Genomic DNA, 27,140 nt, shown 5'->3' with positions numbered 1-27,140 from the left:
TTTTTTCCTGCAGGGACATTGAGTTTTAACTTGATTTCTTTTTTTCCACCCACAAAAGCTCCTGATGTAAATCCGACAGATGTACACGGATTTGGTACAGAACATGACAATCTGGTCATTTCTTGGAAGGTTTGTTTTCAGAAATTTGTGTTAACGTTTAGCAAAAATGTAATATATTTGTGATTTGTCTTTTCTTAACAACACAGTCAATGTTTGCTTAAAATAGAGGTGAAGTGTGCTTTCTTCAAGCTTTTCAATTCTACTCAACGCTTAACAATCAACATAAACTAGCACAAAGATAACATAGTTTAATGTATGTAACCAAAGTTCATAATTCTGTTTCTAATCCTTCTAAATCCTATTGCTAACATTCATTCATACTGCCTAATAATTTGGCATCAATAAGCTGCTAAAATTAGCTTAAGACTATTTGATGATATTTCTTTTAAAAAATTGAAATGAAAATGAATGAAAACTTTATTTTACACATTAAAAAATAAAAACAGGACAAAACCAATGACTCAACAACCAAAATAAAGTTAACATAACATGTTCGAAAAGGGGTAGTAAGAAGCAGACGCTTATTTTCCCTTCATCTTCCCTATTAATTACATTTGACAGATAGCTCTTCTTTTGTGACTAAATATAACAAAATCTCATGGATATACATAAAACATAGGTCGGATATCAATAGTTATAATAATAACAATAGTCACATATTTTATACACTAATCATCGTAGTACCCATCTATTAGCGGTATAACTAAATATCCTTGTGACACCAATGATAATAACAACAATTGCAATAATAACAGTTATGATATAGGTTTAGGTTAATTAATTTACGATTAATGCAGGTTACAAAATCAATATAGTTATCAGTTGAATAGAAGATGTTAGTGTTATCTGCAAATATTATTAATTTTAACAGTTTTGAAACATTAAAAATATCGTTAATATATAAATTAAATAACTTTGGACCCAGCATAGAACCCTGTGGTGTCCCACAACAGATGTTCAAGTATTCAGATGACAACTCTCCCATTTTGACGTATTGCTTTTAATTCCAAAAATAGTTTTAAAAAAACCATATTTTGGCATACCAGAAAATAATTCATGATATTTCATTCATCACCAGAACTGCAAATTGTCCGTAAGAAAGTAGAAAAAAAATGAAATCTTATTTCAATATTTTTCGCATTAACACATAAATATTTTTTTTGTTAGTTTATTCAAAAACATATTATATGTAGTTTTCTTTCGTGTTAAAATGGTGCTAAACATCAATCATACAACAACAAAATATTTGAATACTACCTCTCTATATTATAAGAACTTTTTTGATAATTATATATTTTGAAGTGAATAATTCCTAAAAAAAATCCTACCAGATGAAAAGTAATATTAAAATACAACTTTTCTACATTGTTTAGATTACTTTTAGTAATAATTCGTTATTTCTGATAATGGTTAAAAAATAAAATGTAAATACAGTTTTGTATTGTCTTTATTATATTTGGTAATTCGTTTTTTCTTATTTTACAAAAAAGAACATGAATATATTTAAAATAAGCAGAATTATGTCATCTGTGGGTACAGATTATTCAGCTTTTTTTAAACGTTTTCTAATTTAAATCTGCGAAAAAAGATACAAATATAATTAATAATAATGGAAAATAATAAAAACATTAAATAGAAAAAAATAATTAAAATGAGAAGTACATTTTGCAGCGTTTGCATTTCCTATGTGAACATTTATTGATTTTCCTTATGTGTTTCCTATTTTTCGGTAGCCACTGTCAGGCCTTCAGGCCAACGGTCCAGGACTTCATTACCTGGTGATGTGGAGACAGAAGAACCTGGACACTGATTGGATGACAGCCACCGTAGCCAACAAGTCCACTTTCGTTGTTCTTGGAACACCCACGTTTACGGCATACGAGATCAAAGTTCAGGCCATCAATGATTACGGCGCGGCGCCTGATCCGGCCGTTGCCAATGGCCATTCTGGGGAGGATCGTAAGTCAATTATGCATCATTGGGAACATTTTAATGCTGGCAATAATTTGATTAGAAATTGAAATTATTTCTGTGTCTAATCAACATCTGGGTCACGAGACTAGGTCAGTAAAAACAAGGGCTGGAGTGAAGCATAGCCGTTGATTTTTTTTTATTACAATAAAACGTCTCACAACCCGTTTTTGATTCTGACCACGTTTTGGCTCTCCTGTCCTGGCTATCGACCTGTTTTTTCCGTACGGAAGATCCACTTCCGCATTCGGAACACGTTCCGATTCTGTAAGCGGCTTGCTTCCCGTGTCCAGCGAGCACCGGATCGGGGGCGCTGCTTCTCCTTGTTATCTCAATAAACTTTAGAGAAACGATTGGTTCTACCCTTTGTTCTGGTCGTGACACCTTTACTTTATATCAAAAGTTAAAAGTGGAAACGACAACTAATTGGACAACGAAGAAATACTCTAAAATTGCATGTATACAATATTAATGTAAACAATACATTTGAATTGCTCCAGAAACCCAATAATCCATTTTCATTCCTATTATGGCCCGCATTCTAAAGTAGTCAATTATGTCGGGATTTTTGATGTATTGTATTTCTTTTATTCTGAAAGGGGGAAAAATAATGTATCTCCTTCATGTTGCTAGTGCCGGCCGCCGCTCCAGAATCCGTACAGGCGTACGTATTGAACAGCACCCTGGCGGAAATCCACTGGGAGCCCGTTTCTCAGGAATTCATTCGCGGGTACCTTAAAGGCTACAAGGTAAGGCCTGGTGAGCTAGAGAATAGATTGCCGGCTGCGGTTATTTGCTGATTGAGCTTCCCGTACTTGCAGGTTTACTACTGGCGAGAGCGCAGTTTGCACAAACACAACCCCCACCACGCAGAAAAGCAGATCCTCACCTTCAGCGGCAACCACAGCAAGGGAAAATTGCCCGGCCTGCACCCCTTTAGTCTCTATTCCTTTAACGTCAGGGTGTTTAACGGTAAGGGGGAGGGTCCCCCGAGTCGTAACCAGCAGTTCGAGACCCCCGAGGGAGGTAAGAGATTTGTATCATGAATCCTTGTCGTTTTTGACCATTTTTTCACTTTAGTAGATGTAGTGGATATGGGTGGTGAATAATTTATTCTAACGAACAATTTATTGATTCATTGAATGAAATAGTCGAGTTAATTATTTTCAAAACTCACCTTTTTGGAGCACCACATACATTTTTACATCATTATGTCAGGAAAACGGAGGGGCGGACCACCTGTGGTGGAGTTGTCACGGTCACATTTGATGCGCTAATGCAAGCTAACGCACCCCTCCCCAACCTCACCTTTCACCAGTATCAGTCAGATAGCATATCTGTCTGATTGACTTAAAACCCATTGTTCACTTCACATGTTTTGACATTGACTGATCATTTTCTGACATTAACTTAAGTTACTTTACAAGTTTTACAAAGCACACAGGATTCTGAAAAAGGCATAGTGGGAGTGAGTTCGGCCAATAGCATTCTGGAATCTTCACGATGCTGTGCTGCAAATAGTAGACGAGCACACAGGCATCTTAGAGAAAATTACTTGTCATATGCACCCACAAGTTTTTGGTCATCCAAAATAATTTTTTGTTACCAGCGTACAGTGGTGGAAAATGCCTTAACGAGGAGCGGAAAAAACATTGTATTTCACGTGGTAAAGTAATAAACATACGGAGAGGATGTCATTGGGCGTCGCCCCAAAATATACGCAGAGAGGAGATATGGTAAAAAGGGAACACTCTTTATTCAGAACTGTTCAGCAACGTTCATTCGAGCCATGTTACTCGTTTCTCTTCTCACGTCGGCATTTCAAGTGTGTTCATAAAGATCTTGTGATGTTTTTTCTGGCCCCAACTTGCTCAGTCAACATCTTGTGACTTATCTCCTGACTCCCGCCAGATGTCTTCACACAATGGGCGACTGTCAGCTCGAAGGCTTCTGACTTTGTTAATCCACAACAATTGTTACCTGGGGGTCGACTGTTTTGTGTTCATAATTTCTCGGGTTTGTTATTTTCTGGAGTGCATTGCTCATGAACAAAAACTACATGGTCAGGATTGTGACACTGGATCCTGAATTTCAGTTTGAAACCTTGAGCCACCAATCAGGTATCTTGGTGATTTGTGAATGGTGTGTCATTCATTTGCACAGTGCCGGGAGCGCCTTCCTCCCTGACGGTCACCAACCCCAATCTGGACTCTCTCAGCCTGGAGTGGAACCCCCCTCGTGACCGGAATGGACACCTGACAGGCTACACCCTCAAGTACCACCCAGGTGAGCATTTTGATTTCGTCAAGGGAGGTCTCACTTCTCGTAGTTAACAGTTCCGTCATCCTGTCTGGGTTAGAAGATATCAACATGGAATCACAGACCCAAATTAACAAAGCATCTTTTGTCATTCCCCGTCTCTTATACCTGAACCCCCATTTGCTCCAAAACACTTTCCACACTTGACACTTGATCCCAATTCCATCCCCTTCCTCTTCCTAAACCCCTTCGCCACCTGGTAGTCATTAACTCCAATGAGCTGGGTCCCGAGGAGGAGCTGGCCCTGGCCCCCAATGAGACCTCAGTCACTTTGCTCAACCTCAAGTACAGCACGCGATACAAGTTTTATTTGAATGCCAGAACGCGAAAGGGGCCCGGCCCGGCCGTCACGCAAGAGGCCGTTACCATCGTGGATGAAGGTGAGTGACAAATGTGGTTCTGTCTTTTCTTCACTCCCAAAAATGTCCGCTGTACACTGGAAAAAAAATAGAAAAATAGATTTAAAGAAGTAAAATAATTATCTATTGAAGTCATATTTTTTATCCCATTAACCAATATTTTTTTTTTCCTTTTCACAAAATTGACTAAAATCATTATTATTCATTTCATGACGTTACAATTTTTTTTACCTTTATCTGAATTATTAAACATACAATACGTTTTAAAAAAGTATGACAAAAATAAACAATTTATTTTACCATCTTTAGAAATATTTTTCTTTTGAGGATGAATAAAAATACTGAGTAGATTTTAGATATATTTTAAATGTTTATTATTTTAATATTTAGTTATCTTGTACATTATTTTAGACATATTTATACATTTTTAAAATTATTTTTTGACCATTAATAATACTCAATGTTTTATTATTTTCATCATTATAATTATTATTATGATTATTTTAGGTTTTCCTATTCATCTGAACTATTAAACATACAGAAATGACTAAAATGGTAAAAAAGATGTTAAATTACATTTGTGGAATAAGTATTTATGTAATAACGATTATGTTTTAAGTAGTATAAATGCTCATACTTATTTTTTGATTCAATTATTTGTCTTTTTAGCAATATGAAAAAACTGTACTTCGAATGAAATCTTCTTAAATATAGTATTCACATTTTTATATTTATTTCAATAAATACCTTGTAAAATAAGAAAAATAATACTTAAGATGAAGAAAGGTTTTGAGTTTTTCCTTGCCCGCATGTGCAATCCTGTGCAGTCCTTTCTGATGAATGGCTATACAAATAAATGTGACTTGACTTGCGCTTGAAAGTAATATAACTATGAACTCTCTGCCATGTCAGTTACTATTATTTTTATCATTTTCATCCCAATAAATATAATTCACTTTTATGACCTTATATTTGAACATTAAACAATTGAAAATGCTCAATATTTATTGTGAATATTTGTTGTAATCATTAAAAGAAATGTGAATATTTATTGTTTCATGAATATTGGCACGTGTCATCATCATTTTTCAGCGTGTTTGATCCAATTGTTTGCAATGGTGAAATGTAGCAAACCTGAGAGTGTGTTTGTCTGCATGGATTTTGACCCCATCATGTCCTCTTGTTATTTCTCCATTGTATTTGAGCTCTCGTGACTCATCTGGACAAAGAAATCAGCGGTATCCTTAGCCATGCATGAAATAAGGGCACGCACAGAAACCCACCCACCCCAAATGTGTCAATGTTTTCTGTACAGTGGAACCTTCATGGTCGAGGTTTAACCCAGCCACTTGGGACTACTAACTCCAAACATTTGATTGTGATTGAAACTTTAACAGGGTTCCCGCGGGTCCTTGAAAATTTTTATAAGGCATTGGATTCATTATTTTCAAAATAAGGCCTTAAATGGTATTGAAATGTCTCATCTCATCTCATTAGCTACACCGCTTATCCTCAATAGGGTCGCGGGGGTGCTGGAGCCCATCCCAGCAATCATCGGGCAGTGGGCAGAGGACACCCTGAACTGGTTGCCAGCCAATCGCAGGGCACACGGGGACAGACAACTCACTCGCTCAGTCACACCTAGGGACAATTTGGAACGGCCAATTCACCTGAAATGCATGTCTTTGGAATGTGGGAGGAAACCGGAGTGCCCGGAGGAAACCCACGCAAGCACGGGGAGAACATGTCTTTAATCCAATTTTCGAAAGTCTTAAAAAATCTGAAGACATTTATAAGATTTATGTTTGTTTGAACTCAAAAAAGGAACATTTATCAATTGTCTTTTTTAATAATTCAACAAACTATCAAAACAGTGATGTGGTTTCACGCAGGCATTTTAAGCAGACGCATGTCTTAGGTTTACCCGCAATGCAAATAGAAACTAAGGACAGATACTTTTGAATTGGACTCAATTGAATGGAATATGGCTGTCCCACAAACATTGGCTAAAACAATATACGGTGCAAGAAAGATTTGTGTTTTTTGTGTTTTGTTTGTTTCAAGTGTTTTTTTGTTGTTGACTTGGTCTTAAATTTGATTTCAAAAGGCATTAAAAATTCTTGAATTTAACTTGCCTTGAGCTGTAGGAACCCTGTATCATGACCCTATTTGAGTTTCAGCTGTTGTTAATATTTTAACAAAAAAATTCATACTAAGTCAAGGAAAAGTGCATAAAGCTTGTGGTGTCAAAGACAAATCTTCCATTAACAAATTATTCAAGTTCCTTATGTAAACACTGGAGAACACTTGCAACGAATCGATCCAAAGTTTTTTGAGGTCCGCATTGGGGTGCCTAGCTTTCAAGGGAAGAAGTCCTCCGATGGTAGTTAAATTCAGCTTTGCATCGCATACATATCACATTCGCCTTGCCGAGATACCCATCGGGCAATGTTTTAAAGCGAAACGCGGTCCGCCTAAAAATGTTTCCTTTCTCTTTTCCATTTCTAGCATTCTACGCCACGTTAGCCTCAGGAAACGAAAGTAACTCTTCTTCGTTTGTTGGAACGGCGCGGCTTGACAACCGGGGGCGTGCCCAGGGCGAAATTTTAATGGTTACGTTAATATATTTTCACACGTTAATTGAAAATTTGTATATATATATATATATATATATATATATATATATATATATATATATATATATATATATATATATATATATATATATATATATATATATATATATATATATATATAAAATGTGTGTGTGGGCAGCGCAGCGGCGCAATAGTTAGCACGTGTGCGGCACAGTTCTGAGGTCATGATATGTGTGGAGTTTGCATGTTCTCCCCGTTCTTGCGTGGGTTTCCTCCGGGCACTCTGGTTTCCTCCCACAAGACATGCATGATAGGTGAATTTGCCGGTCCAAATTGTCCCTAGGTGTGAATGAGCGAGTGAGTTGTCTGTCTCTATGTGCCCTGCGACTAGGCACCAGTTCAGGGTGTCCCCTGCCCACTGCCCGAAGATAGTGGGGATGGGCTCCAGCACCCCCGCGACCCTACTGAGGATAAATGGTGCAGATGATGGATGGATGTATATATATATATATATATATATATATATATATATATATATATATAAATACTGTATATATATATATATATAAATACTGTATATATATATAAAATATATATAAAATCTGAAGGACAAAGACAACACCACTCTTAACATTCTTCAATGTTTTAAAAATATTTAGAATATTATATAATGACTGTTTTTAAGTATGAATATCCATTAATTTAAAAATGGTTTATGTAAGGCTAATATTTTTATGCTATTTTATGTTATGTTGTTGGGGCAGCACGGTGGCACAGTGGTTATCGCTTGTGCGGCACAATTCATGTCATGGGAACCTGTCGTGAGTTCAAATCCAACTCCAGACTTCCTGTGCGGAGTCTGCATGTTCTCCCCGTGCTTGCGTGGGTTTCCTCCGGGCACTCCGGTTTCCTCCCATGTTCCAAAAACATGCATTTCAGGTGAATTGGCAGGTCCAAATTGTCCCTAGGTGTGAATGAGCGAATGAGTTGTCTGTCCCTGTGTGCCCTGCGATTGGCTGGCAACCAGTTCAGGGTGTCCCCTGCCCACTGCCCGGAGATGGCTGGGATGGGCTCCAGCCCCCCCGCGACCCTAATGAGGATAAGCGGTACGGCTGATGAGATGAGATGTTATGTTATTTTTACTCCATTACAGCTATCAAAATATTTGGGTTGCCGACTGCTGGGCTAAACTCCCTTTTCACAATGTATTTCTCTCCATTCAGTTCCGAATATGTTGGCTTTGTCAAGATTTTGCAAGTCGGCGATAGAATACCTTTTTTGTTTTTTTGTTGCTGTATTGATTTGCTGTGGGTTCCAATATTTGCATTGATTCCAAAGAGAAAAAAAGAACAAAATAACCTCGGAAACGAAGCTTGCTATTATCAAGAAATATAAACAAGGGACACCCATTGTTGCCCTCGCTAAGTTGCATGGCCATAGCATGGCCAAACTAGGATTGGGAAAATAACTAAGAATAACAAGATGGTCACAGATATAAAGTCTTGTAAGCATTTGAAAGTTAATTGGCCATCTACTCACCCCTCTGCATCCACCCACTAATTCTCCTGTACCATGTCACTGCACACAGTTTCATTTTTCCTTCCTACATTGGCAGAGCTACTAAGCATTGAAAATTAAATATATTTTCAGAATCCATGAGGAGGTTGTGTCCTTAATTTAAAAAGATACCATACATAAAACTTGCAGTTACTTCACATGTACAGCAGGTAGCAGTAATTCACCAAAATAACCAGGGAACAATCAGCATTGTCCATACAAAAAGGAGCATTGTTTGTAGTTTTCATAGAAAATCTCAAATTTTCTATATACTGGCATAGTAAACTAAGGAAGAGAAACATAACTAGTACAACCTATTTAGGATTTAGTTACTAATGTTTATTATGCAAATGCAATTTTAAAGTTTTAACTTAGGGAACAGGGGCTTTGAAATGCAGAGGTGAGGGGTCCCCAACCCTTTTCAAGCATTAAGTTACTCTTTGGTCCTAATTAGCGCAAAAAGCACCCACTTTGGTAAGACTTTCTAAAATAGCAACTTAGTTAGATGGCTTGCTAACTAAAAAGGGTATCTTGATAGTTAGGTAGAAAGGTAAACAGGTAAAAAACTAAAAGAGCTAGATAACTAACTAAAGGAGTAAACAGCCATCTAAACAGCTAGATAAAAAGCTAAAAACCCAGCTCGCCAGCTAGCTAAAACAAAGACCAAAATTTAGCCTGATAACTAGCACAAATAGGTAAAATGTTATTTCAAAGCTAAAATTGCTTAAAAGATAGAAAGAGAACTAGCTATAAAGGTTAAAAAAGACAGATCGCTAAAAAAACTTTAGAATTTAATTTGTTATACTTCCTGTAAAATAAACCAATAAAAAGATGAAAGAATAAATGTTTAATACACAAAAGCATTCTAATTCTACTCTCTTAATTAATTGCTCAAAAATAAATATCAATACTTGAATACAAGTCTTTGTCCATGAAGTATATGAACTGGAATGTATTTGAATTTCTGAAATAATTTATCATGTTATTACTATGTTATTACTGTGTTATTACTATGTCAATTATTAAAAAGTAGGGTTGAATAGACTTGATCAACCACTAAAAAACATTTTACAAGAGCATCTAAATGAGCCAGCACTGGGGAGCTACAGTATTTTTCAAACGGGTCTGCGGCCACAACATTGGAGAGCTCTGGTATTGCCTGATTACCATATACATCAATTTGCGACCCCCACCTCAGAATGGATTAAAGTCGTATACCGGGGGTCCACTGTACTCAATTCTTAGGAAGTTTTTTTATTTTGAGGCAATAGATGACTTGACACTTAATCACAATCGAATGGCGTCTGTTCCCCCTGGCTGGATTAGAAGAAAGATGCATGTTGAAGCTATACCCTAAGTTCTTTTCCACCTTTTGACTCACGATTGGTTCCACCGTACACGACAAGGTCCTCTACTCGCATGGAAAGGCTCGTTTATTTGTTTGCCTCATGGCTCACAAATTGTGAATGCATCCCATCTTTCATGACCCGTTTCCCTTCTGGAATTCTTAGCACGACACGTGTTGTCTCTTGTGTGTTCAGCGCCAGCAGCGAGTCCTTTCGGGAGCGTTAACTCCTCCAGGGGAGAGGACGGCACCCTGATCACTTGGGAGTACTGGGGCCCGGAGAGAAACATTTATTTAGAATACGTAGTGGAGAACAGTAAGCGACCTCGTTATGATCATCATCATTATCATTATCATTGCTGTATTGAACCCCCTCCATCTTTTTATTGATTGGAGTGGATTTGCAGGCACAGTCATCATAGTGCTACTTTCTATCCACTTGCATTATGGACGGAGACATTACAGTCGTGTTTGGCTCTTAAACAACGGCCATTATCATCAGTGAATAAGCCATTATATAATAAACCTAAGTAGAGCTATATACTGTATGTACTGGCCACGACAACCTTGCACAATATTTTGAGAGCCTTTCATTTTTCTTGTTTTTATAAGAATGCATAATAACTGTTTTTCCTTCCAATTACCGCTAAGACCCTGATCTTAGTGACCAATACTGATAACCGATAATTTGGCTTTTATTTTCAACCACACGCTATTGTTAGAAAATAGATCAAAACACACCCATGATTCACATTTTTTAATGTGTTTCTTTATTTTTGTGTACAATTATTATCGATTTAACCAATCAATCAGTTTCAAAAAATAAATACAATTTTGAGTAACCAGACAGTTTACATTTTTGGCCAATGTGTCCGAAAAAACAAAACAGAAAAATGGCTGAGTTGTAATATTTATTTTTTTCAAAATACACAACCCCTGCAAAAAATAAAAAACAAAAAAAAAATGTCTGGTTTTGTACACGCACACACAAAAAAAAGGAAAAATACAAGAAACCTTCAACCCGTCCAATTGAGGCAAACTGGGTCATTCAAAATTTGGTTATGTTGTACAAAAAAGACCTCTGCATAAAATTGAGATTTTTTTTTAAATATCTGCTCAAAATTGGGGCGAATTGTTGGGGGGGGGGGGGATCAACAACAATTAAATACATAAATAGATACAAAAATAATTGATTAATACATTTAATAAAAAATAAAATAAAATACACGCTTAAAAACGACCCAAATTTACCTAAATACTCTCTTAAAATTGGGTCAATTTGTGAGAAAAAAAACAACAACCATCAGTTAATAAATATATAAATAGATAATCAAATAAATACTGTATTTATTTCTTAATTGATAAGCTGAAATATTGTATTTAGAAAAGCTAAAAAAAGATGGAAAACAACAGAAATTGAACTAAAAACAACATTGGGTCAATTTCCGGAGAAAAATCTACCACCAATATATGAACATAAGTAGAAATAAAATAGTTAATTCCTTTTTTTTTTTTTTTTTAACATAAACTACACACTTAAAAATGACCCAAATTGACCTAAATATACCCTCAAAATTGGGTCAATTTGTGAGAAAAAAAAACCTTTAATGGATAAATATATATAGATAGATTAATAAATACCCTGATAATTTATTAATTAATAGGCTGTTTTTAAAAAAGATAGACCCAAATTGAACTAAATAGTATAAAATTGGGTACATTTGTGTAGAAAAATCTACCACCGATACATACATACATACATACATACTGGTATATTTGACTAGAAAAAACTAGAAAGACCTAAAACGACCCAAACTAACCCAAATACTCCCTCAAAAATGGGTCAGTTGTGAACTAAATCAAACACTAATAAATCAATCAATAAATGGATAAATACATAAATGCTGTCATATTTTGTAGATCAAAAAGCAATAAATGACCCAAATTGATCCAAGTCGTGCAAGGGTCTCCAACGTGGTGCCGGTGGGCACCAGGGTGATCCCTCTTGGACAGCTGAGAATCCCGTTGACCTGAATAAAGCTCACCAGTGCTGGGTCATTGTGAATTTCTAGGAAAAGTATTTTTTTAGGATGTGACTTAGTCTATTTAACACTACTTCCAATAATTAACCTGGAAATAATATAGTAACAAAAGTAATAACACGATAAGATGTCATTTTAAAGCTATATATCAAACTAGGTGCCTTTTGGGCTAATCAATAACAAAAAGTAGCTCTCAGCTCCAAAAAGGTTGGAGACCCTTGATGTAGTGAAATCTTCTGCTATTGATCCAACTATTTGACCCAAGAGTGTCTCGAGCCAAAAAAGTACATATCATACATAGGCTTATGATATTGTGCAGGCATAACTTACAGTCTTTCACACGTGTTGAGCATCATAAAAAAACGAGCCATTTCATCCCCCGACCACCATCTCACAATCATCATGACGTCTCCAACCCTCTGCCCACACACGCTGTGTTGTTGGTGGCCCCCTCCTTGCAGGTGAAGGTGAAGACGAGTGGCGCAAAGAGCCGGTCAACGGCTCTCAGACCTTTTTGCTGAGGGGCCTGAAGGAGGGCCACTCTTATAGGGTGCGCTTGGTGGCCCAAGGTCTCCAAGACCAAGAGCCCCAACGCTCCAAGGAGCTAACAGTGACCGTGCCAGGTGAGGCAAGGCGCGTTCCTGGGCCCACTTGAGTTTTGTGGGAAGTTAGATCCTTGTGGTGTCAAGCGGGCATGCTCAGTATTGTGTTGTTATTGAAGTTGGGCCTTTTGTTGTAGCCTAATATTAGTGAACAGTCGCTAGCTCGCTTCAACATCACAATTGAATATTACCTTTGGTGAGTTGTGTGTTGCTTTGTGTTGTTGTGATTGTGTGTGCGTGTGAAAAGTTCAGCATCATTCAAGTAATATTTCACAATCTCAGTGTTGGCTTTGCAAAAAGTCAAATTCAATGAGTAAAATATTTATATTGCTCCGCTGGGGTATACATATTTGCTGATTTTTATTTTTTGATGAATTACTCTTGTTTTGTTTATTTAAATATTCATCAAATTAAAGTGTGAAAAATAATGATGGCTGTTCTATTATTTGAATAGAGATGAATAGTTTTACAAAAGTAAAAAAATGATTGATAAAATTAGCATTTTTTCTAAAAATGTTAAATTTTGTTGTCAATTTTTAAAAATACTGTATACAAAAAAGCCAATTTTTATTTATTTTATTTGCTCGTTTGTATTATTTTTCTTCTACAGGTTTTTAAAGAATATGTTTACTTAAATTAAAGAAAACAAAGCACAATCTTAATTATTTTTACTGTTTTTTAAGTATCAAAAGTAAAAAGTAAAGAAAATCCGACACATTTTAGGATTTTTTAATCTCATTTCCGCACGTTCTTTAGAATAATTAAATATATTATTAAATTATGTAATAATATCTAAATACCATTTAAAGTATTTTTTATTTGTTGAAACCATGTATTTTTCTGATTTAAAATATAGATTATATAATTTTTAAAAAATGAAGATAAAAATTAACGTAAATTTGTAGTATTCATTTTTACAAAAAAAAATCTTGGAATTAATCTTAAATTGAAAAAAATACAATTAGGCCAAATCACATTTTAATTTTATTTTTTGCTCATTTTTTTCCTTTTACAAATTATTTCAACAATATAAGGTAAGACAAATTACACTAATTTTAGGTACTGTATGGTTCTCATTTTTGAAAGAGTAGCATCGATCACACTTGTTTTAAATATTATTTTTCATTAAAATTAACCTTAAAAGGTAAAATAATTTTATGTTCTTAAACTGGGTGTTTCTCAAAATTAAATTATGAAAAGTATGTATTTTATAAATAACAAAATAACATTTAATTGTTTTACTATACTATAAACTCCTTTTTAAGTTTAAAAAGTTGCAAGAAATGCAAATCGTAGCTCCAATCCAATGACTTTCCTCCCAACACTCGCCATTGCTAACTCCTTCATCTTGACCGTGCCTAGTTAGTAATCAAACCAAACCCAGCGTGCAATAGCTGAGTGAGTAGAAACTAAAACGAAGCTCAGTCCAAAGAGGAAAAGAACAGAAAAGGTAATGGTGTCCTCATCCTTCTTTCCGTTCTCAGCTGTGGCGAGTCGCCAGGTGGACATCGCCACGCAGGGTTGGTTCATCGGCCTCATGTGCGCCATTGCCCTCCTCATCCTCATCCTCCTCATCATCTGCTTCATTCAGAGGAACAAAGGAGGAAAATATCCAGGTGGGGGACCTCAAATGCACATTTTCAGGTTTTAATTTGATCACTAAAGATGCAGACAGATAATATCAAAATATACGAATAATATTGTTTGGTTTTGAAACTCTTCCTTGATTAAAATTTCAGTAATATTTTTCCCCTGGTGGCCATGGAGTGCATAACAGAAGGAATAAAGCACGGAGGATGGTTGATCATACTAAGCAGGGCCAGCCTGAGCCTTCATGGGGCCCTAAGCAAAATTAAATTTGGGGGCCCTTATTATGTGATCATATGCATCCATACTAGAACTTGTTTCATGTTGTTTTAGACACACAAAATGGGGACAAAGTTAGCTCCCAAAACAGTGTTTAGGAGCTTAACTTTAGAAGTGTGGCGACAGTACTTACGACCCAAAATTTAGGACTTTATAACAAGAGTGTATGAACCTAAGATTTAGGACTTTAGAGCTACAGTAATTAAGACATACATACTAAAATAATTTTCAGGACACTAACTGTAGGACTTTATTGCAACAGTGGTAAGGCCCCCAAATGTAGCGTCCTAACTTTAGGACTTGGTTCTATAAGTATGTACTTTAGGACATTATAGCGACAGCATCTAGTACCTTTGGACAACAAATCAATAGTGTTTAGGACTCTAACTGTGGGATCATCGAGGACCCCTAACCTTAGACCTTGATAGCTACAGTATTTGAGACACTTGGTTTAGGACTTTATGACAACAGAGTTTTTGACCCTAAGACCTAAACTTTCTGAATTTACAAGAACAGTCTTTGGGAACTTGATACTAAAAAAATACTAACAGTAGAACTTGAACTTCATATCAACAGTTTTTTAGGACACTAAATTTAAAACTTTATGACATCAGGAATTATTACTCAGAGATTAGGACCCTACCTTTACAATATTTAACTGTAGGAGCCTTTCATTATCAATTATTTCAATTAATAGGCTTGTACTTTAGGACTTTGTAGCAACAGCTTTAGAATTGAATGGCAACAGTGGTTAGGACACTTTATTTTGAACTTGATGAAAACTACTCTAATTTTAGGACCCTGACTGTAGAAGCTTGAATACTCTTTTAAAAGCAAAGGATGCAAACCTAATTTGACATGAACTAATTTTTGTTCGCTTTATGGTCACAGTGAAGGAGAAAGAGGACGCTCACACGGATCCGGAGTTCCAGCCCATGAAAGACGAAGACTGCACTTTTGGGGAATACAGGTGAGAGAACGCTTTCGAGCCCAAAAGTTCCCCGAGAACAGATTTTTCTTCGCCTGGCTGGAGCTCTTTCCCACACTTGCCACTGACAAGGACCAACAGCAAATGTCCCCTCCCCCTTATTACCCTAAAGCACATTTTTTTAGGGGGACATCTGCCGACGAACGGGACATTATATCAGACTCTTTCCTGGATGGGATTCTTCCTGCTCTCAGGATGGAGGTGGTTTGTTTCTTCCAATGACATAATACATTGATTTTTTTCAAAGTACAATATTGATAATAAGCTACTTAGACAGTGAGCAAAGCTAATGGTCTTCAAGCTATGCCTGCTAGCACCCTGACCGGAGGCTGCACAAGGAATGAAGCACTTTACTCGGAACATTTGTATTTCTTGTCCATGTGCTCTTATGTTTTTATGACTGTAATGTGCACAAACAATATATGGGGTCCAAACCTTTTTTTAAAGTACTTTCTATTTTTTTTATGTCTGTATAGTAGGCAAATGTGTTGAAGGTATAATATGTACAGAAAATATATTGAAATATAATGTGGGATGCATGTTGAGGAAAACTGATATGCATTTACGAGTATATTAAAATAATTGATGAGCTTATAATGTGTCGATATGGATTGCTGGTTTACGTGTTTAGTATAGGATTAAAGAATCCATCTTTTAACCTGCAGGTCTAACTTTTTCATCGGGATTGTACCGATACCAGGTATCGGTGTCTGTGCCAATAACTATCAAGAACCACAACAGGATCAGGACCCAAACGCGTGACGTTCTCACACAAGCCTTTTATTATACGGGAAATAGAGACTCATGCACGTTAGGCAGCGGTCTGGCGTGGAAAGACAGGACGCCAGAGACAGAGGATTGATGATGAGACAGGATATCGAAAATAAACAGGACAAAAATAGAAGGGAACGAAACTGGAAATCGATATTAAACAGGACAATAATAAAAGGGAACAATGCTGGACTGGAAATACCAACAGGAAAACAGGACCGAGTCAGAACCTATGTCTTGCGGGGCAGATGTTCGTTGACGGACTGACAAAGCAAGAGAGCGCACTGAGCTTAAAAAGATGGAAAGCCAAACTGTTAATGAGCCGCAGCTGGCGCCACACGGACGGGGCCAGTTGGGCGCCATGGCAACCGTGACAATAACACTTATTTCGGCATGCCTCGAGTTGCCATTTGACTATCAGGAACAACACACTTAATTGTCTTTGATTATTTGCAAATTTTAGGAAAAGGTATATATATTTAATTTGTTGTTTTTTTTGTTTTTTGTTTTAATTTTTTCAAGGATACACGTCATCAGTAGTAGCGGTATCACTGACAACACCAGTATCGGGAAACAAATTGTTCAGAAATCAAGTGGTCTCAAACATCCATAATTTTAAAATAGTTTTCTTTGTTTTGTTCTTTAAAAAGTCGATACATTATCTGTTTTTTTTATCTTTTATTATATTTTTTTCAGAAAATATAAAAAATTTAAAGGGAATTAAGGTCAAATTTTGTGAGAACTAAAATTTATTTTTAGATATTATACAACTTAATTTTCTTTATTTGTATGTATGTATGTATGTATGTATGTATGTATGTATGTATGTATGTATGTATGTAATATATATATATATATATATATATATATATATATATATATATATATATATATATATATATATATATATATATATATATATATATATATATATATATATATATTATTTGGTGTTAATTTTATATTTTACTTGTTTATATTTTGAACTGTGCCCCTTATATACTTTGCACCTTTTCAATGATTTAAAAAAAAATGTTTTCTTTGATTTTTTTACTAGCCTGGTGACTTTTGGGTACGGAGCTCGCACCTAGATTGGGAGGTCACTGATTCGAGCCTCAACTGAGTCATACCTAAGACCTAAAACATTAGTACCTATAGCCTTCCTACTTGGAATTAGGGGTTGGAGTTGGAGGGATTGGTCAGCTAATGACTCCCAACGACACATCAGTTGGGTAGAACTGTTGGCGCACCACTTGTGTATATAGGAGCCAACCCCTGATTAATTGTGGATTTTTTTAAATTTGTATTTTCAACTGAATTAGGACTATTGTTACAATGTTTTCCCAGGATATATATCTCTTATTTCATGTTACAACTTAACTCTGTAAATTAAACATTAGTTTTTTTTTTTAATATGACAGGTAACATCCGACTTACGGTTCCTGACTTATGCCCACTCTTACTTACAACCAAGACCAGCAGAGGCTCACTGTGGCTTGTAGCAGTCCGGCAACACTTATGACTATTTTGGAAGCCAGCCGGCACAGCAATCTATCACTAGACTCAGGAACTAGATACAGCAACGACAGTAGATTGTACTATATTAGTCCGAACAGATCCTGGTCATATATTGGATGTTACTTAAATACAAATATTTTTTTTTTTAAAGCAGTTCTGGTTATTTTCTCTGTACATATATTTACTATTTAGAAAAATTGTATAAAAAAATGTAAAAATAGTATTTTTTTGTGTTCTTATTCATTTTTTTATTGAACATTTTTATGATTTTTTTTTCAATTCCGTGATTGCTGTGTCAGTTCTTCCACACAAGAGACTTGTTTACGATGTTTGTATTTGAGTTTGTGTAGTGTAATCCCTCAGTGTGGCCTTGGGAGAGGTAAGGGGCGATCTCATTTGTTTGTCTGTGTGGGGTTGGTGTCACTGTGAATGGGTGGACTATAAATATAAAAAAGGTTGCTTGAAAAAAATATTCACCGGCTGTCAATCATCACGTTGAACATTTGCAAAGATATCAAGCCTTTGTGGTGTTTGAAGAAAATGCCACTGAGATATAATAACAATCCTTATGTGGCATGACAAACATACGGCATTTTTGGTTTTAGTTTTGTTTTGTATCGTTTCTTTTCTGGCCTGGCATACCTATAACGTTTTTAACTAAGACAGGAATGTTTGATTGCATTACTCCCATTTTAGCTCACTTGCATTGGCTCCCTGTTAGCTTAAGATTGTAAGGTTTAGTTGGTGTCATGCATGGACTTGCTCCCTCATGTCTTTCAGATTTTATTTCCCCCCATGTTCCTGTCCGGAGCCGTCGCTCTAAAAATGCTGGTCTACTAGTGATCCCGAGAGCCAAGAAGAGAACCACAGGTTCGAGAGTCATTTTTATTTTGGCCCTGGTGCTTTGGAATGCACTGCCCTCTGAGATTTGATCCGCAACCTCAGTGGAACTGTTTAAACCTAGGCTTAAAACACACTTCTATTCTACCTATATTTACTGTTCACAATATCTGTGTTGTCATTGCAACATCCACTGCAGCTTGGTCATCCTGGAAGGGGGATTACATTATGTGCGGTCCCTTCTTAAGGTTTCTTCATATTCCTCATGTTGAGGTTTTTTCCCTTTTAAAAATGTGTTTGATATAACAGATCGGCCTGTAAACATTTATATAAATTCCTTTGTTGGCTGGAATTATGATTTCACCGTGGTGTCATCAAGACAATGTTTTCTAAAGCTTTGTTTGTGGCATAACAATCACACATGTTAAGAGTCAAAAGAATCCCTTATGAAAATGTGTTTTATCTAACAGATCAAATATATATTTTACCTGATTGGCTGGAATAACAATGGTGCTCTAGTGCTGTCTAAATAATTCCTTCTGAAACAAACCAAATGTGGCGTAACAATTAAAAACTCAGAAGCCTCTTGAAACAGTTTGAGATAGCGTATCGGGCTGTAAACCTTTAAAGTTAAGTCTGGTAATGTTTATTTTCATAACACTTAATCACAAGAAATGGCTCAAAGGGCTGTATAGACAATACACAGACATCATCAACATGAAACAAAGGTAATAACAGTATGTCCGGTTGACAGCTTCCTGAGGTTAACATTTGTAAGCTATTGAATATAAGTGTAAATTTAAACACTTCCACTGAGGTTACGGATCGAATCTTATGAGGCAGAGAATTCCACAGCACCGGGGCCCGAACGGCGAGCGCTCTCAAACCTGCGGATTTCTTCTTGGCTCTTGTGATGACTATTAGACCAGCATTTTTCGAGCAAAGGCTCCGAGCAGGAACATAGGGGGGAAATCAAAGAGGCGGCAAGTCCATTTATACTTTTGTATAATACCAACAGAACCTTAAAATCACATCTTAAACTGAAATGGAGCCGATGCAAGTTACCGTTTATTGTTATTGTTGAGAAAGACAATCGTCAAAATCTTTTCTTCTTAAGCTTTGTAAGTGGCATAACAATCACAGCCTCAAATAGCTAAAGCAATCCCTCTTTTTAACAGTTTGAGGTTATTTATAATTCATAACATTTATTTAAATCCTGCTTTAACCTGATTGGCTGGAATAACAATCAGTGTTGTCAGGACAATTCTTTCCACCAGCAAACATTCATACAGTGATGCTTATCTCTTATAAGCAAAACGATAGCAGAAATCCCCCGGTTAGAAACCTTTTGGAAACATGAAATGTGGAGAGGGATAGGTGCCACCAGGCTGTACTTGCCCAAGACACACCACAGCAAATGGTGTCCCTATGACCCTCGTGGTTAAGGGATCCAACCAACCAACCAATCCACTGCAGATGTGTGTGGCATAACAATCACACACTTTTGTTGGTGAAAAATAATACAAGCGAAAAATGAAGCTATCATCAGGCAGTTTGCTAAACCAACCATTCAGCATCACAAGGGCTTCCCGCTTCATCGCCTCTCATCCCATGTACATGAGGAAGTGATTACGTGACGTTGGCTTTGGATTGACCATGTTTGGTTGCATTCTGTTTTTGGACCTAATTTCTGAGTTTTTCATCGCGGCCTTTTTTGTGTCTGTGATGCTGCAAGAAAACGACAACATTTATCACCATGTGTATTACTTGGTTTCGGGGGGAATCCCACCTGACGTCCATTCCCCTGCTGCCTGACGGAAACCAAAAAAATCACTCAGAGATTTTTTTTTTTCTTTTCTTTTTGACACGGAGACAATCTAGTTGAGTTAGAACCTGGATAGAATTATATTACTGCCGCACCCAAAAAGAAAACCCGTATTTGACTGAATTTTTTATGTTTTTACATTTAAAAAAAAATGTTTTTACAATTGTATTGGATAGGATTGTTTCTATATGTTTCATGTTTTTGCATGATCATTTTCTTAATTTTTTTCTGCCGAGTTTGACATTTTTACATCACTAATTAGGCATTTTTCTCAATTTCCATGATTACTTTTGGACATCCTTTATTTTAAGATTTTTAGGTTTCGTGGTAATAATGTTTGCCCTTTTCATGTTTTACGGTTTTATTTGGCACGTTACTCTGTTTTTATGATGTTTTGTGTTGACCTGGTTGTTTCCATGTTTTAATGATATGCTTGCATGCTACATTTTTATGTGTTTGTTTTGGAATTATCTGAATATCTGTATGTTTTCTTTTTAATGAAAATATTGTTAATAAAAACCTAAAACCTATCATATACAAACCTGAAAGTTATGTGTAGAAACATCAGCTTATTTATTTATATTTATAGACATATATTTATACATTTATTCATATATGATAGCCATAATTATAAACATTCCAAAAAAGTAAAAAAAAGACGGAAATTGGGGATTATTATGTAAAAATATGTTTCTATCATATTCATCAAGTTTCACTTTATATATCCTAAATTTGACATTTTGCATGATGATTTTTTGCACAAGTTTTGCGTTTTTAGCTCATAACTTATGTGCATTTGGATACGTTTTATTTTTTCACAGTGTCACATTTAACATAACGTTTTCTTTTTTTACATGATGTGGTTCCTTTTTAAAATGTTTTGGGGATATCGTACATGTTGACTTTCAGTGTCTCTGTAATGCTAAATTCAACATGTTTACATTATAACTTCCATCAATTTTTTGTTTTTGTTTTTCTATTTTTTAGAAATTCCTACAAATTTGCATGTTGTAATTGTAACAGAAAGTGTAACCTTAACATTAAATCCTGGTGTAACATATGTAAAAATTTAATCATTTGAGAAAAATTGTAACTATCATTTTGAAAAATAAAAAGATTGATTAAACACATTTTCATTTTCATAAATCCTTAATTTAAGATCTACAATTTTCAATTTTTTACTTAAGTTTACCATTTTTACATAATAAATAAGTAAATATTTACTTTATTTCCATGTTTCTTTTCAGAATTTTGACCTGATTACGTGTTTAAAGGATACGTTTAACATTTTGACATGCAAACTTTCATGTTTTTTGTTAAATTCCCCCAAAATGTGCATGTTTCCTATGAATTATAAGAAAGTAGAAGAAAATAAAACTTAAAAATGTGGATACATGGGAAATTAGGTGAAACATATGTAAAAACGTGACACTTTGTAAAAAAGTAAAGTGGAAATAAGGTTTAACTATTATTTGAAATAATTTGTTATTTGTGGCATAGCAGCAAAATGCTCCGGTATTCTTATTTATTCTTATATTTGTTACATCAGTTTTAAGCATTGGTAAGAGTTACTCAATTGTTTCTCCGTCAAAAAGGAAAAAAAAAACAGCTTCCGGCAATTCTTCATCATTATCACGGCTAACATCTTGCGTGTCCTTCTCTCCCTTAGTGACGAGGACCAAAAGCCGCTAAAGGGAAGCCGGACTCCGTCCAGTGGCACGGTGAAGCGGGATAGCAGTGACGACAGTTTAGTGGACTACGGTGAAGGAGGGGACGGACAGTTCAACGAGGACGGCTCCTTCATTGGACAATATAGCGGGAAAAGCGCTAGCCGGGACACAACCGTTGAGGGCCTCGAGAGCTCCGAGGCCCCGTCACCCATTCGCGCCATGAACTCCTTGAACTCTTTCGTATAGGCCGGGGGTAGGCAACCAGTGGCTGTTTGGCGCTCTCTAGTGGATCCGTGGCACTATTTCAAAAATGTTTGATAATGGAAAAATATAGGGTTTCGGTAAGAGGAAAAACGTGACACACACATTCCCACATAGGCATGACAAACTCAGTTTGGCTCTAAGGCCGGATTCAGATTTCAGGTGAGCCACATCAGTGAAAAAAAAATGTCAACGCCAAATATTTAGCTTTGAATATAACATCTAAACAAACCTCTTGGTTAGGCATACAGAAGCTGAGAAAATACCCAATATTGTCTTTAGCATGAAACCAGCCTGGATGCCAGTTCTTTTACACTTTTACTGCCCTTTAGCTGTGGGAAGAAGCATTTGGTTTGTATTTATTAAAAACAAATAATAAGCTTTGATAGAAACGAGATACATGCTTTTTTTGGACATACTCAGAAATTTGACGGGACACGGGTCAGATCTTTGAAAAGGCTTTTTTTTTTTTTTTTACATTTTCCAGTGAATATAGATATACAGATGCTGCCCTACTTATGAACGAGGTTCCGGACAATAGTTCGTAAGTTGAATTTGTATGTCAGTTGCGTCAGTGCTAAATTTTGTATGTTTGAGGTTTATATAAGTATGTTTAAGTTTTGTATAATAACCTGTATTGTTTTGTACTAAAAAAAATGAACATTTCATAAAATTATATGCTCTATAAAAATAAATAAAGTTTAGTTTAACTTGCTTTTGAAAGGTGCGCTTCAAAAGGTCCTCCTACGTAGTAAAAAGTGGCAGAAAAAAAGCGTTCTGACCATTTTCTCAACCGCATCAATCTGTCTTATTCTCCACTTTCATTTCAGAAGAAATGGTTCGCCTCTTCTTTACACTTTACACCAACCATACTGAAAGGATGCACGAGATATTAAACAATACAAATATCTGCTGTTTTACGTAAGTCGTAAGTAGGGGAGCGTCTGTATACAGTATGTGTTGCTTATAAGTTTTAAAAAATATTTTGCGTCTCCAGACAGTTGGTCTAATGTGACTCTTGCAACACTTCGGTTGCCAAACCGATATTTTTCTGAAGAAATTCTTTACTCTTAGAAATGCCCTTTTTGGATTATTGAGGCCTACCACGTTTCGAGATCCTCGCTACTATTCAGGAACTTCTCTCTATTTATAGTCCTGACTCAATTTCAACTTATTTCAAATATTGTTATCTTTTCAGGTCCACGGGTATCAACTTTTGTGCTAGTTCGCGCAACCCCAGTGCCTAATGTCTGCTAACATTTACTCATAGATTACACTCTATACGTAGCTCTAATCACAAACTGAGTTGACACAACACAAATAGCGTTAGCCAAATTATCTCCATATAAAGTGTTGTGTGCTTTAGTCAAAGTCCACTCTTAGATTTGTAGTGTAACGTTTTTATCTCGTGTTTAGGAGGAAACCGTTAACCTCAGGCGCTGACAATAGTTGGTTTTCTGAAAAAAGCTAAAAACTGTTAAGATTTTAAAATCACAGTTGAACTCAACTAGTTTTGTTTTTTGAAATCACCAATTTATTTGAATTCATACCACATCATGAGTTTGTCGAAACAATCGCGTATCACAAATAACTGTAATATTTTTCCGATAGTGCCCTTACTGATTACAGACTTCTGATGCGATGATGGCGTTAGCAACATCTGATGAATTTGTAGGAAACATTAAGGAAAAATTACTGCTTTCAAAAAGAAAACATTGATAATCGATAATAGCTTTACAGTACGTCGGTATGGCCATTATCGCACACTAGGTATTGTACAGGGCTGTTCAAAATGATAGCTGTTCAATTTGACTTACAAGAATGTCTTGGGTTTTAGAAAATATTTTTTATTTTTACAGGTGCTGTTGATTTTCAGAAAACAAACAAAACCCAGCATTTATACCAGACACGCTCTGAAGGCTGTGCAATTTGGCATGTAGTTCAAAAGGGCGTCTCCAAAAAAATATCAGTGTCTGCTGTTGACTGTACAAACTCAAAACTTGTTTTTATTTCCAAACAAAATGGTAAAATTCAGCAATCCTAATATTTAGTTGCATGGCCACAGTTATTTATAACTGCTTTACATCTGTGTTGCATATAGTCGACCAACTTGTGGTACCCTTCAGTTGTATTTCACTCCATGATTGCTTATTGACATTCCACAATTCATTTGTATTTCCTGGTTTTGCTTCACTAACAGCATTTTGATATCACCCCACAATTTCTTGATTAGATTGAGATCTGGAGATTGGGATGGCCACTCCATAACATTAATTTTATTGGTTTGGAACCAAGACTTTTCTCTTCTACTGGTTTATTTGGGGTCATTGTCTTGTCGAAACACCCATTTTAAAGGCATGTCCTCTTCAGCATAAGGAAATATAACCTCTTCAAGTATTTTGACGTACACAAACTGATCTATGATCCCTGGTGTGTGACAAATGAGCCCAACACCAGAGTAGGAGAAACATGCCCAGACCATGATACTTGCACCACCATGCTTCACTGTCTTCAATCGGTAATGAGGTTGAATTCAGAGTTTGGGGGTCATCTCACACACGGTCTGTGGCCTCTAGACCAAAAAGGGCCATTTTACCTTCATCAGTCCACAAAATGTTCCTCCACTCTCTTTAAGCCAGTTGATGGGTTTTTCAGTTTTATTCTAATGTTTCTCTGGTGTTTCTACCCATTTTAAGGTATTAGAGATCATTTTAGCTGAATAGCCAACAATTATTTGCACCTCCTTAAAGGTGTTTCCCTCTTCAATCAACTTTTCAATCAAAGAATGTCATTCAGTGTCTTACTCAAATTCATGTTCAACATGTGCTGGCTGTATCATCCTTAAATAGGCGAAACCCGATTCACACCTCTTTTTGTTTTGTTTCTTCCCGAAAATTGATGAACTCAGGTTGGTTGCCACACCGCTATTTTTTGAACACAGCCCTTTAAACTATTCGTCCAACAGCGCAGCCTTTGTAGCGTGCCTATTATGATTACTGGGTCTTGTTTATTTTCTTAGAATCTATTGCACCTACTGGTACTTATACTAAAACCTGAGATATTTTGATCAGCTACATTAAACTGCTATTATTTTAAACAGCACTGTAAGAAGCTATGGCCTTGATCGCATGCCACCAGTTAAATTATGGATTATAAAGAAACACAATTTAGTGCAGTTTTTCAGATGTTACATTTTGTGTGTTTTCAGTATGATATATGAAATTTTCATTCCAGGAGAAAAATATTTTATGTTCCTTGTTTATGCTTTCATGTTCCTCTCTGGATCACATTAGAAAAGAAGAAAATAACAACATTTAGGTCCCGGGAATGTACACATCCATACGTTTTTTTCAGTTTTTTTCCGATGATGAAAACATTATTGTACAAACAATGCTTCTTGAGAGCCTTTGTACGGGATCAAGGTTTGTTTTTTTACTCAACTTGCATCAAGTTTGACTTTCTTTTTTCATTCATGGCTTGTAGAATATTTTGTTGAATTATGTAAATATACTTTGGATTGTACAGGGCTTGCAAGGGAAGTGACATTTGGCATGATTGTTAATGTTCATATAAAATGTAGAAACTATATACATATATATATTTGAATATAAAATGTTTATTTCCATTCTTGCTGTGCATTGTGTATATACTTTATGTTGCCCTGTAATTAACAGGACAAAAACACATGAACACACTCCTGATTGATTATTTTGTGTGTAATATTTGGAATTCCATACTGCCAAAATGGTGTTTTGAATATTTCAGCTTGGTTTTGTATTTAAGAAAGACATTTGTACTAACAGTATGGTTTTGTTTTTTTCTACTTTGTAGTTTCTTTTTCTTTAGATGAAGTGAGATACTTTAAACGAAAGTATTGAATAAACACACAACAACCAATCGTCTTTCTGTTGGTAAAGTGGAGTTTCGAGGGCTGGATAAAAGAATAAAATTTCGGGGAATTACCGTATTTTTCTGACTACAAGGCACACTTAAAAACAACAACTGTTCCTGAAATTCAAAACTGCGTCTTATAAATCTGTCACGACCAGAACGAAATCAGGACCCAATTGCATAACGTTTACCACCAGTTTTATTGAAAGAAAGAGGAAGGGGTTGTGCCCACGATCCGGTGTTCGCTGGACGCGGGAAGCAAGTCGCTCTCGCACTTGGATCGTGATCCGAATACGTAAGAGGATCTTCCGTAGCGAGCGATGGCGGTGTCGGGGACGGAAAAATAGGTAGGTAGCTGGGACAGGGAGAGCAAAAACGTGGTCGGGGTCGGAAACTAGTCGTAAGCCAGGACGGGAGAGTAGACATTGTCGGGATCAAAAATGGGTCCTAAGCCGGGACGGGGGAGCAGATGTGGTCAGGCTCAAAACGGGTCGTAGCCAGAGTAAAAACAGCAAAAACAGGACAGGCGGGAGTCAGGGTCAAAAAAAGGCTTGCCTTGTACAAACAGAGGTTCGCAGACAGACTGACAACAGGGGATCGACAGGACAAGGGTTAAATAGGGACAGGGAGCCAATCAGAGCCCGCAGCGGTTGGTGCC

The 27,140-nt window shown here is 36.2% G+C and overlaps 1 protein-coding gene across 9 annotated transcripts in view; it reads left to right on the top strand.

Moving 5' to 3' along the window:
• Positions 1-26,296, top strand: part of nrcamb (neuronal cell adhesion molecule b) — an 89,394-nt gene extending 63,098 nt beyond the window's left edge. For 4 of the 9 annotated variants that reach the window (XM_088340392.1, XM_088340391.1, XM_088340389.1 and 1 more), the window contains 12 exons: positions 59-129; positions 1,794-2,019; positions 2,665-2,780; positions 2,853-3,057; positions 4,195-4,317; positions 4,554-4,730; positions 5,915-5,947; positions 10,405-10,524; positions 12,712-12,873; positions 14,337-14,468; positions 15,610-15,688; positions 22,330-26,296. In XM_088340392.1, coding sequence (XP_088196518.1) covers positions 59-129; positions 1,794-2,019; positions 2,665-2,780; positions 2,853-3,057; positions 4,195-4,317; positions 4,554-4,730; positions 5,915-5,947; positions 10,405-10,524; positions 12,712-12,873; positions 14,337-14,468; positions 15,610-15,688; positions 22,330-22,576 — 1,691 coding nt within the window. In that variant the 3' untranslated portion in view covers positions 22,577-26,296. The remainder of the gene's footprint in view (positions 1-58; positions 130-1,793; positions 2,020-2,664; positions 2,781-2,852; positions 3,058-4,194; positions 4,318-4,553; positions 4,731-5,914; positions 5,948-10,404; positions 10,525-12,711; positions 12,874-14,336; positions 14,469-15,609; positions 15,689-22,329) is intronic. The other 5 variants (XM_088340396.1, XM_088340395.1, XM_088340394.1 and 2 more) reach the window with 3 other exon arrangements.
• Positions 26,297-27,140: the final 844 nt, after the last annotated feature.

Source organism: Urocampus carinirostris, chromosome 7 (genome assembly GCF_059441175.1).
Source record: "Urocampus carinirostris isolate Australia breed hairy pipefish chromosome 7, RoL_Ucar_1.0, whole genome shotgun sequence".
In the NCBI taxonomy this organism is placed as follows: domain Eukaryota; kingdom Metazoa; phylum Chordata; class Actinopteri; order Syngnathiformes; family Syngnathidae; genus Urocampus; species Urocampus carinirostris.
This window is presented reverse-complemented; position numbering and strand designations above follow the sequence as displayed.